The 20,000-nt window shown below is 36.0% G+C and overlaps 2 protein-coding genes across 2 annotated transcripts in view; both read left to right on the top strand.

Moving 5' to 3' along the window:
- The window catches only part of LOC121378592 (TD and POZ domain-containing protein 3-like), a 16,374-nt gene extending 6,679 nt beyond the window's left edge, over window positions 1–9,695 (top strand). Inside the window, exons 5-8 of the mRNA XM_041506847.1 lie at window positions 1,285–1,475; window positions 2,678–2,795; window positions 5,934–6,056; window positions 9,354–9,695. Coding sequence (XP_041362781.1) covers window positions 1,285–1,475; window positions 2,678–2,795; window positions 5,934–6,056; window positions 9,354–9,490 — 569 coding nt within the window. The 3' untranslated portion in view covers window positions 9,491–9,695. The remainder of the gene's footprint in view (window positions 1–1,284; window positions 1,476–2,677; window positions 2,796–5,933; window positions 6,057–9,353) is intronic.
- A 5,567-nt stretch (window positions 9,696–15,262) lies between these two features.
- The window catches only part of LOC121386304 (tubulin alpha-2/alpha-4 chain-like), a 7,746-nt gene continuing 3,008 nt past the window's right edge, over window positions 15,263–20,000 (top strand). Inside the window, exon 1 of the mRNA XM_041517162.1 lies at window positions 15,263–15,408. Within this exon, the coding sequence (XP_041373096.1) occupies window positions 15,406–15,408 (3 nt within the window). The 5' untranslated portion in view covers window positions 15,263–15,405. The remainder of the gene's footprint in view (window positions 15,409–20,000) is intronic.

The raw sequence follows: 20,000 nt of genomic DNA, 5'->3' as shown, positions 1-20,000 counted from the left end.
AATTATTATCATCATCATCATCATCATCATCATTGTCAACAGCATTTATTCATTTTTTATTTTTTTTTAAATGTCTAACATTTTTATTTATACTGGTAATTATGAACAGAACAAATAAACAGAGGATATTTCATGTTTTTTGTCAGCTATGATTTATATCTCATCGAGTGAAGTTTACAATCGTATCTCACAAATCGCACTTGCCAGTTTGCATTTGAATACTTAAAATCATAAAATTAACTTTAGCAAGGGCAATAACTCTTGTTATGCTAACGTTTTTCAGTTAAGCTTCACAATAACATTTAATGGTACATAACTTATAACATCATACAATTTCAGCCATTTAAATCAAATAATAAGAATACTGTGACTGTTTATGTTGATTACATGAGATTTCATTTCCCAAATTTTCCGGGAGGGGGTACCCCCAAATAAAGGTCAATATCTCAGCCCGCACTAAATTGCCACAATGTCATCATTGGTTTTCAGAATCTACAGACTCAGATGAAAATTTTGATATATGATGACAAATGTTGTAACGCCGGTTGCACCTTCTCAAAAGCTAGAGGACTTTTTGCCAGTCTGCTGCTTCACTATATCCTGAGTTTTATGCCCTAGCATGATTTCTGTTGGTTCACCCTGACAAAATAAACATTTCCTTTTTTTAAAAATAAGCACTTTCTTTCCTCAACATATTTTAAATATAAAGCATTATACAGATAAATACATTTGTAATGACCTTTAACCAAATTATTTCAATTTTCATTTATCCGTTGGGGAAAAATAATGAATTTGTACCTATTAAATTACACTTTGCCTTTTAAAGCGTTATTTGGGAGCATACAAATTCTAAAAATATCGGGCGAGACTATTTATGCAATAGGCGAACTTGTTGGTCTATTTCAACATTGAAAAAACAGTGGGAAAAGGTCAGTAATAAACTCTGGATTGTATACTAGTATAAACAGATTTTATGGCTATACCATCACGTTTTGTTTTCCATCTTGAAACAAATTTTTATATTGCAATTAGTTTCCGGCATGATTCACCTGGATCATTTCGTATACCCTTGGCATAATCCTGAATGTTTTCAACTTCTTTTCAAATCACTGGCATGATTTTGCAAGTAAGGTTTTGAATGGTTGAATGAAAGGTCAACTGGACATGAGCTTCAGTGGGCTGCTGTTAGATCACATGTAATAGTGGAGCTAATTTTAATTAGATTAAAAATGTTCAGACTGTGAATAAGAAAGTTATCAGTGAAACTATTAATTTTTACTTCAGCTCCGTCTCCAAGTATGCAGGTGTTGGCAGATGACCTGAGCAAAATCGTGAACCAATCAGAATACAGTGATGTCACATTCGATGTAGGGGGAACATTGGTATATGGGCACAGAAATATTATGTCTGCCAGATCTAGTTATTTTCGAGCCCTGTTTGAGGACATGAATAAAAACAAGAACCAGGATGTGAAGGTAGGATTCTTCTATTTTGTTTGGTGGTTTGTACACTCACAGAGAGGGAGGGAGAGAGAGTGAGAGTGAGAGTGAGAGAGAGAGAGAGGGAGGGAGGGAGGGAGGGAGAGTAGAGGGGGAGAAGGAAGGGGAGAAAGATAGAGAAAGAAGGGGAGAGAGATAGAGAAAAGAGAGACAAACAGAGACAGACAGTGAAAGAGAGAGAAATGCAAAGCAAGAAAGACAGATGGAAAGATGTGTTTAAATCATTTTAATATTTAAAAAAACAACTCTTTCCAGTGTTTAAAAATTATAATGCAAAATATATTTTCGTGCAACCATAGCAGTTAAAAACCATTTGGAGAACTAATGTTCTTTATTACTATATCCAGCCAGTGCACCATGACTGGCATATCAAAGGCCATGGTATGTACTACCCTGTCTGTGGGATGGTTCATGTTAAATAACACTTTTCCTTTGACATAAAAAACATTGGAGGGAGAGATTAATTGCTCCCCTAACTTAGATTGTGAGGAGCCATTTGAAAGATTACCATATTGATACTATACAGATACACATATCAAAGAGGAGCTACAAATTACTCTTCTTGAACTAGTCTCAGGGGAGTGATAGAGAGCAAGAGTGATAGCTCACCTTAAACGGTGAGGTCTGTGTTAAAGATGTTACATACTCATATATTAATAAAGAAGGAAATGTTTTATTTAACGACGCACTCAACACATTTTATTTACGGTTATATGGCATCAGACATATGGTTAAGGACCACACAGATATTGAGAAAGGAAACCCACTGTCGCCACTTCATGGGCTACTCTTTTCGATTAGTGGCAAGGGATCTTTTATATGCACTATCCAACAGACATGATAGTACATACCCTGGCCTTTGTAACACCAGATGTGGAACACTGGCTGGAACGAGAAATAGCCCAATGGGCCCACCAACTGGGATCGATCCTAGACTGACTGCGCATCAAGTGGAAGCTTTACCACTGGGCTACGTCCTGCCCCTTTTAATGTCGAAGACTGGAACAGCAATTATAAGTAATACAAATTAGGTCTGAAGTTGTAAACTGATATGAATATTATATTATAATTATACATTTAAAAAATAATAAGAATACATTTTGCTCATTTCTTGTAATTTTTCAACATAATAAATTTTACTTCATTGTTATTTTATGTATTTCTGTTTTTTCCTCTAGAATACCATACCAGTTGTTGACGTGAGCATTGACAGTTTCTGTGGAGTGTTGTTCTACCTGTACACAAACCATGTGTACGACTCTTACACCTCGTGTCAGCTCATCGATGTCTGGAGAGGTCAGTAGTTTTATGCCTACACCAACACACATATTGTTTGTTTTTTCCCACCTCATGGTCCATTCCTCATTGTAGTGAGGTGGCTTGTATGTCTCAATGACCCAGAGTGCTATGCCAGCGGGAGTTTCAACTCCTGGAAGGGCCACACAGGCTGGATTGGTTGAAAGGTAGAGGCTAGACTAATATGGACCACTGCTGAAGACGGATGAGCTGGGACAAACTACTTGTAGGGAGGTGTCTAACCGTAGCTCAATGCATTTCCGCTCATATGACAGATGACAGCAGAAACTTGAGAGATGGTGCTCAACCGTTGGAGACCCGCCAGGGTGGAAGAGTGCTTGGCCCTATGCCTCGAAAGAGTCCAACACAAGCTACTGGTGATCTCCGTGCTCTGTTTCATGGCGCCAGAAGACGAATGGAACGGGATATCAGAACCAGAGAAAAGCAGTCTGGCCTTCAGATGAACCCCTGAAGGAGAAACTCTTTGGCCCCTTGGAGAACCTACGGAATACAGCAGCTTTTGTTCGAGCCACTGGGGTCCCTGTCTGAGAGTACGACGAAGAAGAAAAATTTGGGTTTTGTTTAAGCCTGATTATACAGTTAAAGTTTGTTTTGTTTAAGCCTGATTATACAGTTAAAGTTTGTTTTGTTTAAGCCTGATTATACAGTTAAAGTTTGTTTTGTTTAAGCCTGATTATACAGTTAAAGTTTGTTTTGTTTAAGCCTGATTATACAGTTAAAGTTTTATTTTTTTAAGGACACCACTTATTTATTTATCATCTGCTGTTGGATGTCAAACATTTGGTAATTTTGACATATAGTCTTAGAGAGGAAACCCGCTAAATGTTTTCATTAGTAGCAAGGCATCTTTTATATGCACCATCCCACAGACAGGATAGTACATACTACAACCTTTGATATGCCAGTCGCGGTGCACTGGCTGGAATGAGAATTAGCCCAGTGGGTCCACCGACGGGGATCGATCTCGAACCGAACACTCATAAAGCGAGCACTTTACACTGGACTTTGCAATGAAAAAGGATGGAGTGATTAGTTGCTTCTGGAAGTTAAGTTATGTGGAGCCATTTAAGAAACGTGTATTTCTGTATTATACATTGATATTTAATCTTTTTGTATGCTCATAGTCAAGATTTTATTTCTAAAATTTCACTTGACACCCATGGCTTTGACTTTGAGAATTTAAAAAACAATAGAGGAATTTTCAGTTTTATGTCAAAAACATCTCATTAAGCTAGGATTGAAAAGAGTAATGTACTAGTATGTATTCAAATTAATATACCTATTTTGCATTACAAAATATTATGGGAGTTTGTCAACTGTTATGTTTTTTTTTTTAAAATATGTCTATATAATAATTAACAAATGAAAATTATTTACATTCCGATTGGAAATTTTTACACCTTTGGAGAATGGTGCTGATTATCAGTCTAGAAACATAGGTGATAAAGCCCTGGTAGTACTATTTTTTTTAATTCACATGCTAAAGGAAGCTACAAATTATTCTCTTTGAACTAGTCTCACGGGAGTTACAGGAAGGACGGAAATGTTTTATTTAACGACACACTCAACACATTTTATTTTATGGTTATATGGCATCAGACATATGGTTAAGGACAACACAGATATTGAGAAAGAAAACCCGCTGTCGCCACTTCATGGGCTACTCTTTTCGATTAGCAGGAAGGGATCTTTTATATGCACCATCCCACAGACAGGGTAGTACATACCATGGCCTTTGATATACCAGTCGTGGTGCACTAGCTGGAACGAGAAATAGCCCAATTGGCCAACTGATAGGGATAGATCCTAGACTGACTGCACATCGAGCAGGCACTTTACCATTGGGCTATATAGGAAGCCAGACTGATAGCTCCCTGAAATGCTGAGGTCTGTGGAGTGCAAGGAAGAAGCAATGTCTAAGGGTAAATTTATCACATACACACTGGGCTAGGTTTACATATGTTTTTAAAAAAAAACCCAAAACAACTGTTCGTTTATTGCAATTTTGAAAGTGGTTTTGGTTTTTACATTTATTCATATCATGAGCAGTTTTTAAATCAGTTTTTACAAACAGACTAAACTATCAAGTTCACCTGCTACAATTATTAAAAAATTGCAGGTAAGTTTTTCAGGATGTACAATCATCTCATCTGAGAGGCCAAGCTCATGATTCTGTTGTATTTTAATTTTATAATTCACTAAAATACATCTCAGAGGTTCTGATTCTCCACACACTGTCACAAACCCTTCACTCAACTTATGCTATGTTATATTTTAATTTTATAATTCACTAAAATGCATCTCAGAGGTTCTGATTCTCCACACACTGTCACAAACCCTCCACTCAACTTATGCTATGTTATATTTTAATTTTATAATTCACTAAAATACATCTCAGAGGTTCTGATTCTCCACACACTGTCACAAACCCTCCACTCACCCCAGGCTGTCTATTTCTGACAGGCCATATTTTTTTCTTAGCAGCTTGTGGCCATATTTGTTATAGCTGGTTATTTAAAACAAAACCCCATAATATCAGAGCCTATTTTACTTATGATTTCGAGTCCTGTATAGGTTTTCTAAACAATCCTGTTGGGGTGTGTGTGCATAATATTGGAAATGCCATAACACAGTGTATAAAACATTTAGATACATATAGAGAAATCACGATTTTGTCCTTGGGAAGTGAATGGATGGATGGATGGATGGATGGATAGATGGATAATTTTATCCTTGGGAAGTGAATCAATGGATACATTTATGTGCCTCTATCAACCCTCCTTCATTCTTCTACTAGGGGGCTACCTCTATTTGTAATCAATCTCTCCCTCCCTCTCTTTCTCCCTTCCACCTCACTTCTTTCCTGTCCATTGCTCCCTTTTTTTCCTCTCTTCTTCTCACCCATTCTCTCTATCTCTTTCTCTCTTTCTGGCATTCTCTCTACCAGTTTTTCTTTTACCCCTGATGTCTTTCCCTTCCAAGGGCCTCACAGTTAATTGTGGTCTAGTGCTGACAATTTTACACTTTTTTTTAAAATACATGATTTGTGTTAGCCAGATTTTCAACAAAACACAGTGTCATGTGCCTTCTGTTCATCATTAATTGTCTCTTTCATAGCTGCTGACTTTTACATTCTTGATGGTTTGAAGGCCGTTGTCGTGGAAACCGTTGTCACCAGGATGAACACTGACGATGTTGTAGCTGTGTACCAAAAGGCGTGCAAAGACCTGCCTGTGATAGGTAAACACTTACGGAGGATCCTGCCTCTTTCACTTTTCTTTTATGTTATTTTAAAGGGGCAGTCTCAGAGTTGCATAACGACCATCAGCATTTATTCATTTTTCTCGCTAAATGTAAAGATCATACCCTTAAGTTTGTTTGTTTTGTTTAACGACACCACTAGAGTACATTGATTTATTATTCATCGGCTCTTGGATATCAAACATTTGGTAATTTTGACATATAATCTTAGAGAGGAAACCCACTACATTTTTCCATTAGTAGCAAGGAATCTTTTATATGCTCCATCCCACAGACAGGATAGCACATACCATGGCCTATGATATACCAGTTGTGGTGCACTGGCTGGAACAAGAAATAACCCAATGGGCCGACGGACGGAAATCGATCCCAAACCAAGTGTGTATCAAGCGAGTGTGCTTTACGAATGGGCTACGTCCTGGCCCAATCACACCTTGAATTACATGCCCACAAACAAATTACATTCAGTAATTTCATTCACAACTATTTGTCAATTTATATTATTGCAGATTTGTGTAAGATTGACCAACAGGTCAACACGTGAGATCCCAATTATAATTTGAATTGCATATCCAGGGCTCAAAATATCAGCCTACCATACAAAAAGTGAAAAACAGTCCATTTTTTAAAGGGACATTCCTGAGTTTGCTGCAATTTTTAAGATGTTATCGACTAACAGAGACTTTTTAATGATTGTAATTACATATCAAATATATTTTACTGTATAAAATATTAGTGGCTGTATATTGAATGTGTTTCTGATCGTTGTAATATTTGTATTAGGTTAAATTTCATTTTATTTCCTAAAATAGTTTTTTTGTATGTATGAAATTATTTGAAGACAGAATCCAGTTTGGTCTTCTTACAAATATTAAGACGACCAGAAGCACATTGAATATACAGACACTGATATTCTAAACAAGAAAATATATTTAATATGTAAGTTTAATCGTAGAAATATTTAACTAGTCAAAAACATTTTACAATGCAGCAAACTCAGGAATGACCCTTTTTATAAAAATCTCTTAAAACAAAATCCAGTTTGGGCTTCTTACAAATATTAAGATGACCAAAAACACATTAAATATACAGACACTGATATTCTAAACAAGAAGATATATTTAATATGTAAGTTTAATCGTAGAAATATTTTATTAGTCAGAAACATACCGTATTACAATGCAGCAAACTCAGGAATGTCCCTTTAAATCTAGAAGGTGAAATAGAATTCACCTGCTAAAACCACCGAAACATTGCAGGTCATTTTTGTTCAAGAGAGAATGTCTGCTATTTAATGGTTAACTCTTTACCGTACATATTAATTCCATTCATCTCGGGAGGTAATAAATTTTCACACATTATGCCAAAGTCTTTTTCGTGCTTATATCCAATTAAGGTTCAAGAATGCTGTCTTGGGCACACACCTCAGCTATCTGGGCTGTCTCTCCAGGATAGTGGGTTAGTTGTTAGTGGTTAGTGAGAGAGAAGAGGGTGTAGTGGTCGTACACCTACCCATCGAGTGGTTAAAACTCACTATGGGTGGGAGCCGATACCAGGCTGCGAACCCTGTACCTAGCAGCCTCATGTCCGATGGCTTAACAACAACATCATCGAGGCCTTACCTAAACCTGTATTATGTTTGTTTTTTCATCTAGTGGGCCATATTTGTTTTTAGCATGGCATATATATTTCGTTTGGCCTGCTATTTTAGAAAAATAACAGCAGGCCATATTTTACTTCCTATTTCGAGCACTGATATCAATTTTGACAAAGAACTGGATGCTATTTTAATGATAAAGATTTTTTGTATACTGTGGACTGTAGGAACCAGGGAGGGGAATGTGCACCCCCAATTTGAGACCATAAACCTTTACTTTTTTCTTCTTCAATATATAAAAAAAAAACATGCACATGTTACAGGCACGGCAGAAATAAGTAGATATTGGGGGGTGGTGGGGCTGACTGAGTTCAAGGGCACAACACAAAGGTTCTAGGGGGTCCGTGGGGTATGTTCCCCGTAAAATTTTGAAAACTTGAAATGCAATTTCCTGCATTCTATAAAAGTAAAATTTATCTCTTCCTTAAGATGTATTAAAGAAATGTTTTATTTAACGACGCACTCAACACATTTTATTTACGGTTATATGGCGTCAGACATATGGTCAAGGACCACACAGATTTTGAGAGGAAACCCGCTGTTGCCACATAGGCTACTCTTTTATGACAGGCAGCAAGGGATCTTTTATTTGCGCTTCCCACAGGCAGGATAGCACAAACCATGGCCTTTGTTGAACCAGTTATGGATCACTGGTCGGTGCAAGTGGTTTACACCAACCCATTGAGCCTTGCGGAGCACTCACTCAGGGTTTGGAGTCGGTATCTGGATTAAAAAACCCATGCCTCGACTGGGATCCGAACCCAGTACCTACCAGCCTGTAGACCGATGGCTAACCACGACGCCACCGCGGCCAGTCTAAGATGTATTAAGCCTACCAATAATATTTTTCACTGAGAATTATTGGAGGGGCTAGAGCTCCCCAGCCCTCTCCCTGCTCCTCCCCACCTGTTTTATCCTGAGTAACTCTGCCATATAGAGTTTTTAGATTTGCGGGTGTTATTGTCTATTTGATCCTGCAAACATTTGTGGGCATCAAATAGACAATAACACCCGCAAATCTAAAAACTCCATAGGGTTATGTCCATTGTAAACTGAATTGTTTTTCTACGGAACTAACTGTATATTTGGTATTTCTTGAAAAAAATATCTGGCTACAATCTAACTGTAGACCCTTAATTCGTCAACTTTGCCTCTCAATTTCTAATGACGTCATTAGCTTTCCTGGTGTTATTGTCTATTTTATCCCAGAAAAAGAATGTAATTAACCAATCACAATACAGAACACACTAGCAGTCATTTTACAATGACATATAAAGCCTTTTTGATGGCTGAATTTACATAATAAAGATAGTTTCTTGTTTGGAATATCAGAGTCTGTAAAAACAAGGTGTCTGTTGTTGTTCTACGGTTTGTAGTAGCTAAAACCATATTTTGTACATATGAAAAAAAAATTATGACGTTAAACAAACAATTACTGCTACAGACATTAACATATGACTGCAAACACATTGGATGTATAGACACTGGTATTCTGAACAAGAAAATATATTTAATATGTAAGTTTAGTTGCCAAAACGACTCCATTACTTGGAAACATTTTACAATGTTAGCAATAATAAAAAAACTACTTCCTATTCATCTCTATATTTTTTTTACAGAGGAAATCCGAGAAGCTTGCCTGGACTACATCAGCACCAACATGGCCGCTGTTTCCTTGACGGATACCTTTAAAAACATTTCCAGGGACTTGATGTTGGAGATCGTACAGTTATGCACGGCTAAAATGTCTCTGTAAACGTAACACCTTGATTAAACTGCCTCGTTGACTTAGGGCCGAAGTTACGAAGCCTGTTTTTCTTAAATGCAGGTGTTGAAGCATTGTTAATGTATGCAGCTATACACATGGAAGACGGAAACAGGCTTCGTAAATTTGGCCTTTAGTTTTTAAGTCACAGATTTAAAGGGACATTCCTGAGTTTGCTGCATTGTAAGATGTTTCCGAAAAATTTAATATTTCTACGATTAAACTTGCATATTAAATATATTTTCTTGTTTAGAATATCAGTGTCTGTATATTCAATGTGTTTCTGGTTATCTAAATATTTGTAAGAAGCCCAAACTGGATTTTGTCTTCAAATAATTTTGTACATACGAAAAAAACATATTTTAGGAAATAAAATATAATTTAACCTAGTACAAATAGTAGAACGATCAGAAACATGTTTTAATATACAAATACTAATATTTTATTCAGAAAAATATATTTAATATGTAATTACAATCGTTAAAAAGTCTTTGTTAGTCGACAACATCTTAAAAATTGCAGCAAACTCAGGAATGTCCCTTTAAGGGGTCATTCACAAGTTTTAACATTTTCACACACGTACAGAGCCAGGCATGAATCCAGGGGAGGGTACTGGGTGTGCGCACACACCCCTCCCACATTGTTTTCAGGGAGAGTCTAGCCTGGTGACCAAAGTTTATAGGGGGTTGAGTCAATCTCCACCGGAAAATATATTGGAAAAAATTAGCTTGAGCAGGGCTGTGGGTGGGTTTAACCCCCACCCCCAAAAACACTTCCCCTGCATTTTTTGAAATACACCCAAAGTCCTATGGATAACAAATGAATGTAATATTTGTTTGTGTTTAGAGCAGGACATAATATGATGTCAGCTTGCATCTTTGGGGAAGTATTGCTATATTATATATATACAGTGAATCCCCTCTAAACTGGACACCCTTGGGATCAAGTAAAATGACCAGTTTTTAGAGGTATCTGGTTAAGAGAGGTTAAGTTCAGTACTGATTTTTAAGAAAGGACTGAAAAATTTCTGGTTTGGGGGGAATTCCGGTTTACAGAGGATCCGGTTTTAAGACGTTTCACTGTATATATATATATATATATATATATATATATATATATATATATATATATATATAGTGAAACCCTCTAAACTGGACACTCTTTGACCAAGACAAATATCCAGTTTAACGAGGGATCCAGTTTAGGGAGGTTAGTTCTGTCCTGGTTTTTAAAAAGGTACTCTGTAAAGAGTCCAGTTTTGAGAGAACTCCGTTTTACAGAGAGTCCGGTCTTGAGAGGTTTCACTGTATATATAGTGTATCAAGGCTTGAAATTCATTATGTGAATTGGCAAGCAATTTTTGCTTCTTAAAATTAAATTTTTAAGCAGGGATTAAAACACTGCCATCCTAACCAAAACATTCCGGCAGATATTTTTTCCTGTCATCCCCATGGAAATGGCAATCATTTTACATTTATATTCATTTATACATTAGGTTGAATCAATCATGTCTGATTCGGTTGGTTTTGATTATGGCTGACAGAATTTATAACTTGTTGGACTGAAAATCCATTAAAATGTTTAGCTGAATTTAACCCCAGTTTGAAGCACAAGATAGAACCTGGGAAGCACAGATATTGATGTAAATTCTACAATTGTGTTATACATAAAGATGGAAACCATAGGCTGTTTATGAACCTGATAATGAGAATGCATATTGTGCAGTTTGAACTGCAATTGCCTCTTGCTTTCTGTCAATTTTAATTTTATATGATATAAAATAGTGTACTTTAAAATGCACCGCCTCCCTGAATAGTGTTGGAAGTCCCTTTTAAGCATTGCACACCCTCCCTGAAACAGCCTCACCATTCTAAAGAATTTTTTTTGTCAATACATGTACATATGTATTTTCTTTTGGTTACAAAACGTAGGTTAGTACATCCTCCGCACCAAACACAAAGTTGATAGACTTGAGAAAATGTTGACAACTGAGAATGACTACTGAGGCTACAAATGTACACTCAAACCTGCTCAAGACCACATTTTTATTCTCCCAAATCACCTAATATAGTATAAACTATCCTGTTTTAAGCAGTCACCTGTCTTAAAAGGCGACTTGTTATTTTCCTAATAAATCTAATATAGTATAAACTATCCTGTTTTAAGCAGTCACCTGTCTTAAAAGGCCACTTGTTATTGTAAATCATCTGATATAGTATAAACTGACCTGTATTAAGCAGACACCTGTGTTAAAAGACCACCTTTTGTTAATAACTTTGGTGGCTGCTTAACACAAGTTTGACTACTGGTGTCACATCCCAGTCTGAGCTCTATCCTTGAGTAAGTGCATAGCTTGATTGAGGGGTCGGTGTGTGTGTGTGTGTGTGTGTGTGTGTGTGTGTGTGTGGTGGTATTTGGGGATAGGGTGAGGCCACTACACTGACTATTGTCTCACTAACCATTAATCTCTATTGGGCAGCCCAGATAGGTGATGTTTGTGTGTACCCAGGTCAGCGCACTTTAACCTTAGTTCATTATTAACAAAACAAATTTCAAATTGTTTCTTAATATACAATAATTTATAGACGGATAAATTTAATGTAACATCTCTAGATATTATGACCGAGAAGTCACAGTTAAAAACAAAAGAACAACAACAACATACACATACCCCCACTCCCCTCCCCGGAAAAAAAAACCCAACCTAAAAAAACCCCACAATAATAAAAAAAAAAGCAACACAAACAACAACAAAACAAACCAACCAAACCCAGGGGCGTGCGCAGGAAATTTTGCAGGGGGGGGGTCGAGGTGTCTGGCGAAGCCCATGGCGGGGTCTGGGGGAATATGAAAATTGTTTTCGCCTTGAGCAGGGGTGTGTTTCGACCCCCAAACACCCACCCCCACCTGAACCCCCCCCCCCCCCCCCAAAAAAAAAAAAAAACACAACGTAAAACGCACATACAAAGATTTAATACTCATCACTTCACAGTAAACTATTTTCTCAAAATGTTTTAGATAAAGATATGATTTTATTGAATTCTTTTGTTTTATTTTTAAATCAAAAGCAGTCCAGAATTATTTTTAATGCAATATACATGTATTTTATGCAATAAATCAAATTGGAAGTTTAAAGGGTATGGCAATTTTAAATTTTAAAAACCCTACTTTATGAATATTTAGAATTCTGTTTATTTATTTTTTTAAAACTGCATTATATATCATATTTTATTTATTTAAAATATTTATTATTTGAAAACATTTTTATTTATTTTAAAAGTGTTATGTTGTTTGGTATCTTATTTATTTTAAATTTACTTCCAAATGGAACTGAATATCACATATCAAATTCATTAGCCAATAAAAACATTTGCTTCTGATTGTATTATAATGTGAAAGTGAATTAGTAATGGAAGAACATGTGTGCCATTGACATATATTTACTGTTGAAAATTCACAACAGCAATATAAGTTAGGTTTTAAAGATCTTAACTTGAATTGTCAAGATGATAAATTGATTTTCCAAGATAGTGAGTAACATTTTCAACATATTATGTTGAATTTTCATATTAAGTTGAATTTTCATGATCAGTACTTTAATTTTAAAATTGTGACTTCACTTTTTCAACATGTCAGATTAAAATTTAAGATACCAATGGCAATAGATTTTTGATAAAAAAAAACACCCTTGGATGGCCCTAATGTGTTTTCATATGATAGTACATCAATTGGTTAATTGTTTTAATTAATTTGTGACACGTTGTTTTTAAAGTTTACCTGATTATACAACTGTTATTTTCTTTTTCTTCCGTTTTAAATAAAACATCCATTTGATAGAACTTGTTTGCGTGGTTATTGTTTAATTCAGGGTGGGATTTAGCTCAGTCGATTGAGTGCTCACTTGAGGTGCGTGTGTTGCAGGATCGAACCACCTCGGTGGATCTGTTCAACTGACTGGCTTTTCTCTCATTCCAACCAGTGCACCAAAACTGGTCACAGGCCGTGGTATGTGCTTTCCTGTCTGTGGGAAAGTACATATAAAAGATCACTTTCTGCATTAGGAAAAATGTAGCAGGTTTCCTCTGTTGACTACGAGTCAGAATTACCAAATGTTTGACTTCCAATAGCTGATGATTAATTAATCACTGTGCTCTAGTGGTGTCGTTAAACAAAACAAAGTGGTGTTTTTTGGTTTTATTGAGCTACACAGTGGTCGATGCCAGTTACTTGCAACTTGGAAAAAGGTTAGTTTGTTTTGTCTAATGACACCACTAGAGCACATTGATATATTAATCATAGGCTATTGGATATCAAACAATGGTAATTTCGACCAGCCTCGGTGGCGTTGTGGTTAGGCCATCGGTCTACAGGCTTGGTAGGTGGATCCCAGTCGAGGCATGGGATTTTTAATCCTGATATCGACTCCATACCCTGAGTGAGTGCTCCGCAAGGCTCAATGGGTAGGCGTAAACCACTTGCACCGACCAGCGATCCATAACTGGTTCAATAAAGGCCATGGTTTATGCTATCCTGCCTGTGGGAAACGCAAATAAAAGATCCCTTGCTACTAATCGAAAAGAGTAGCCCATGTAGTGGCGACAGCGGGTTTCCTCTCAAAATCTGTGTGGTCCTTAACCATATGTCTGCCATATAACCATAAATAAAATGTGTTGAGTGCGTCGTTAAATAAAACATTTCTTTCTTTGGTAATTTCGACATCTAGTCTTAAAGACGAAACCTACTACATTTTTTCATTAGTAGCAAGGATCTTTTGTATGTACTATCCCAGAGACAGGATAGCACATACCAGTCATTGTGTATAAAAAGGTTAAAATTTGTTTTGTTTAACAACACCACTAGAGCATATTAATTTATTAATCATAGGCTACTGGATGTCAAACATTTGGTGATTTTTACATGGTCTTAGAGAGGAAACCCTCAACTTAGAAAAAAGTTAGTTTGGTTTGTTTGACGACACCACTAGAGCACATTGATTTATTAATCATCGGCTATTGGATGTCCAATTTTGGACATTTTCGCAGTCCTAGGGAGAAAACCCGCAACTTATTAAAAAGTCAAAATTTGTTTTGTTTAACACCACTAAAGCACTGATTTATTAATCACTGGCTATTGAATGTCAAACATTTGGTCATTTTGACATCGTCTTAGAGAGGAAACCAGCTACATTTTTTTCATTAGTAGCAAGGGATCTTTTATATGCACCATCCCACTGACAGGATAGCACATACCACATCCTAGAATATACCACTTGTGGTACACCGGCTGCAACAAGAAATCTGCTACAACAAAAATAGACCGAATAGCCCAAAGCGCCCACTGCAAAGTATTTAAACCCCCCTAAATCTGTTCCCTGTTGATGTGTCTGACCATCTGATGTCAGATCCATTAGCAAGGATTGCCCCCATCTCTCTCACACCACCTTTTAACTGACCGCACACTACTAGAACCCCCACCCCATCCCCACTTTCGACTCACCAAAACCCTCCCCCTCACCAAACAAACAGTAGAGAACATTTCAACTAGATTTTATTCAAATAATATATAAATAATTAAATTTTAAAAAATCCACAAACCGAGACTGGATAGGTTTTTGGCAATGACATACAAATGTCTCGAAAGCCAGCGAGTCACTGTTTGTTTTTTTATTGTATTTTGTCACATAATAGATCCGTTATGCAGTCCAGACATTCTTTGTGCAATGCCTCATCGTCTGAAAAAATATGACCACTTTTCCTGTTCGTACAGAGGTAGACAAAGTAATTTTATGCGACCAGTAGCTTCAAATCACACTACCGAACAGCTGTTTAAAGCGGGTATATAGTAACGACGCGACCTCTAAGGGGGAGATAATTTCTGGGTGTTCGCCATTACTTCATTTTGCCAAAATGGTAAGTTTAATTTTATATTATATAAATATACATTTTTTAATTTGTTTTATTTACTCCAAACTTAAATTAAATATGCGATCTCAGCGAAGTCGATATAAGTGACATGGTTATCATCTAGTATGTGGAATCTATGTCATTGCAATGTTTTTTTTCAAAATTTCTGTCTGGACAAAATGGGGGTAAAATCTAACGAAAAATAAAGGTAGGAGAGCAATTTATTGTAGTTGTTAACAGTTTGTTTCGGACAGTACATACATTTACAATGTTTAAACACCTGCGTTTAAGGAAAAACAGGCTTCGTAAAGTCGGACCAAAATGTTTTTCCTCCACTTATTTTAAATATTTATTTTAAAACGCTATTCTGTAACTTGAACTTCCAAAGGCGTAGCGTCCATTACGCATGTGCGTAATGCAAAAATAAATAAATCCGGGAATAGGTCGAGACTGTCTGTAATTGTTCTATAAAATATCCTCTTAAAATTGACTCGAAACGTCTTCTATTTAAGTAGTTGTATTTAGACCCTCCCTGCAAAAAAAAAAAAAAATCTGGATTCGCGCCAGTTTGATTTCACTAAACGTATAAAAAGACGTCAGACGAGAACAAAATAACCTGAAACTTCTTGAAATGAAAGCACTTATTTGGCGCGAAATGACGACAGTGGCGTAGGCAGGATTTTGTATTGGGGAGGGGGGAGCACCTGGCATCCAAGCAAACAATGATTGATTGCAAACATATTTTATTGTACAAAGAACAAAAGAATTGGGCACAAGTTTGACAACTTACGAGGCCCTCTTCTATATTCATACAACCGTGTCTGGTGTATCGGCGCGTCAGGTGATTCGGCGCACTTGGTATTTTGCTTAAGTATGCTTAGGAAGTTGTCATATTGTCGGAGTTTTTAACGAATTAAAGTTCAATTCCTTTTTCAATGGTTAATCAAGTATCAACATATTTATTGTTAACGGTGCAATTATTTTTTTTTTTTTTAGAATTACCAATAATTATATAATAATTTCAAAATAAATCATTCACCTGTTTTCGTGTTTATAAACGCGAAGTAGGTCATCCTTATTGATATTAAGAATGTTAAAACCAGTCTAAAAACACCTTTCCCGCATTTTAAAAATTATAGTAAACAGTATAAATGTAATTATTTTTGTTCGGTTATTTTTTATTTAAACCGAAAAATAAAAAACAGACAAATGCAAACTAAACGAAAATTTTACACCTTAATTGACAGTCATTCCAGTTCACAATTGTCACATTGTTATAAAAAAATAAAAGCGAAATAAGATCCACGTGTGTACACAATCTATCCGAGAAAAATAAAATCCATGTAGGCATCTTAGCCATGCATGACAATGAACATGTATGCATCTGCAGTACTGTGCCACTCAAGAAAATGATTCCGAAACTGATCATGAGATGGGTCATATGTGATCGTTCATTTTTATAGTAATATTTTTAACAAGACAAAATAAAAAAGTACTAAAATAATTCTGGGACAATAGTGTAGCGTTTAAGGGCTAAAAGTGAGGTCATGGGCGGTTTATAAATAGCGGGGTCTACGATTCACATCTACTGCGCCGAATCACCGGACATGCAAATCGTTTTGAATACAAGGGGGTGCCTATATTTATGCACCATTTTAAAATGTTTATTTACTACAGACATAAAACAGTTTGTAGTGTATTTCAGATTATGCACTTCTTCATTGGTGAGAGACGCATTTTATTAAATATTTCACAATGTTCACATAGAAAATGGTCCTTGAAAGCTTAGGTGCGACGATACACCGGACAGCACTGTACAATATCAGGCCCGTACGCAGGGGGGAAGGGGTGCCCCCCCCCCCCCCCATAGTCTGCCGAGGTTCGTGTGTGACATATTTTGAGGCAAAGAAACATTTCAAATTTACTTCCCAGAATGCAGGAAAATGCATCTCCTGCATTCTAGATTTTAAAAAATTTCGGGGGGGGGGGGGGGGGATGCCCCCGGATCCCCCTAGCAACTCGATTACGCACCCCCATATAAATTTCTGCGTACGGGCCTGAATATACTTGGCGACCTATATTACATAGCTGTAAATATAAACTACATGTATACATTCAAGGATAACCAGTGTAAGGAAATGTATTATATACAAAAGAATGTGAAGGAAAGAAAAAAAAAAATGATACAAAAGATTACACAAATAGTGCATCACGTGCAGTTAAATTTGCTATCACATTTACAAATAATCCTTATGGTAATTTAAATAATAATTTATTAATCAAAACGATGAAGTTTTTTATATATATATATTTGAACATAAGTAAATATTTCTTTATTATTGGCATCGCTTAATGTGCTTCTACCATATAACAGTAATTGTAAATCTATTGGTTGAAAAAGCTGTAAGGAATTACATAGAATCAGTCTGTTGTTCATATTGTTTACATTGTAAGAAACAAATTGACATTGTTTTCTAATCTGTATCCACAGTTACATGAAGGGTCTGTGGTAAGTCCACATCTGTGCAAATCGGCATTTAAAGGGCTACATCCATGTCGTAATCTAGTATGCAATATATTTTCTATTCTTTTTCCACAGGAAAAATAATATGGAACTTTATTGACCACTGGTGTTACTGCTTTTTTGAAAGACGATATTGTTTCACACTTTTTAATTGCTGGGCTTAAATTATTCCATAAATCAATTGCTGAATAAATAAATAATGATTTTAATAAGCAGGTTCTAGCAAAAGGTGTAGATATGTCCTCCCGATTTCTCAACATATAAGGAACCCTTTCTTCTAATCTTTGTGAAATACAATTAGTTAAGAAATTGGGAGTCATTCCTTTCATTATTTTAAACATTGTACGCAGTGTTTGTTTTTCTCCTTTCACTAAGTTGTAAGACCGGTTTCAATATATAGCGAATTACGTGAAGCAAATTTAGGCATACCAGTGATTACCCTTGCAGCTTCTAGTTGTACCTTTTCTAAATTATCTGCGTTTAATTGGGAACAGCCATCCCAGACCTCTGAAGCATATTCTAGGACGGGACGAATGAAAGTACTATATATTCGCGTTAGAGTTTGACGATTTAATAACAGTCTGTATTTCCGTAATACTGAGATCATTACCGATGCTGATGTGCATACATTTAGAATATGACTAGACCATTTTGCATCATCTGCTAAAGTTAAACCTAAATATTTATGCGTTTTTGATTTGTTTAAAGTTGTGTCACCAAATACAAGACATGGTTCATTAATTAATTTGGTTAGAGAAAACAATAATACATCCGTTTTATTTGGGTTAAAGGTAACTAACCATTTGTTTGACCATTCATAAAGTTTCAACAAATTAATGTTTAGATCGCGTTCTATAATTGAAATGTCATTTGACGGTATTCCAATACTTGTATCATCAGCAAATAGCCTTGATACAGTTTAGTTCATCGGCAATATCGTTAACATAGATCAAAAATAGTAAGGGACCAAAAACGGATCCTTGAGGTAATCCAGCCTTTAGAGTTCCATAATGTGATAACGTTCCATTTATATATACTCTTTGTTTCCTATTAGAAATATAATTATTAATCCATTTTAAGAGATTGCCTCTGATACCATATTGTTTAAGTTTATAGATTAAACCCCTGTGCCATACCCGATCAAAGGACTTGGACATGTCACAGAAAACTGCACAGAAATATTCTTTATTGTCAAGAGATTTACAAATTTTATTATACAATTCATTTAATTGGTACACGGTGCTGTGGTTAGGTCGGTATGCACACTGATACTTATCAAGTAGATTATTGAATGTGAAATAATTAAATACAGGTGTTTAAACACTGTTCTTTCAAATAGTTTTCCAACACAACTTATTAATGATATAGGTCTGTAATTTTTTGGTGAACTATCTCCTTTTTTGAAAAGTGGTTTTACGTGGGCAATTTTCCAATTGGTAGGGAATTCTGCTGAGATCAGTGATTTATTAAAGAGCAATTGAAGAGGAATCGAAATGGAATCAGCAATACGTTTTGGTAGTTTAAGGCTTATTTCATCTGGGCCACTTGCTTTATTAGGAGCTACTATTTTAATAATGTCTATTATTTCTTTAGTGGTTATTGTCAAGGTTTCCAAAGATTCTCTGCAACGTTGTCCAAAACTCGGAAGTGCAATATTTGCATCATCAACTGATGAAATTGATAGAAAATAATTGTTTAACGTTTTTGCTTTTTGCAAAATTCGTATATGATACAGGCACATCTGATGTTGCATCTTTAAGTGGTGATATAATGGTTTGTGGTATCGATGTTTTAAAAATAAATTTCATATATTGCCAGTACGTGGTTTTATTTTCACTACAAAGTGTTCTTAGTTTTTCGTCTAGGGAAACAATGATATCGAGTAGTGGGATATGACACGGGAACCTTTTTAATGTTATTAATAAGCGAAAAGGTAAAACACATTTCCCGGGATGGAGGAGGGGGGGGGGGGGGGGGGGGCTGCGCCACTGAATGACGAGACATTGTAATACTGGTTTTGACAAGTTCATTGTTCGCCCACAACCGTCCATTGATAGTCACAGAACCGGCCTCG

This window comes from Gigantopelta aegis, chromosome 2, assembly GCF_016097555.1.
Source record: "Gigantopelta aegis isolate Gae_Host chromosome 2, Gae_host_genome, whole genome shotgun sequence".
Lineage (NCBI taxonomy): Eukaryota > Metazoa > Mollusca > Gastropoda > Neomphalida > Peltospiridae > Gigantopelta > Gigantopelta aegis.
Note: the sequence above shows the minus strand (reverse complement) of the source record. Positions and strands in the feature narration are given on the sequence as shown.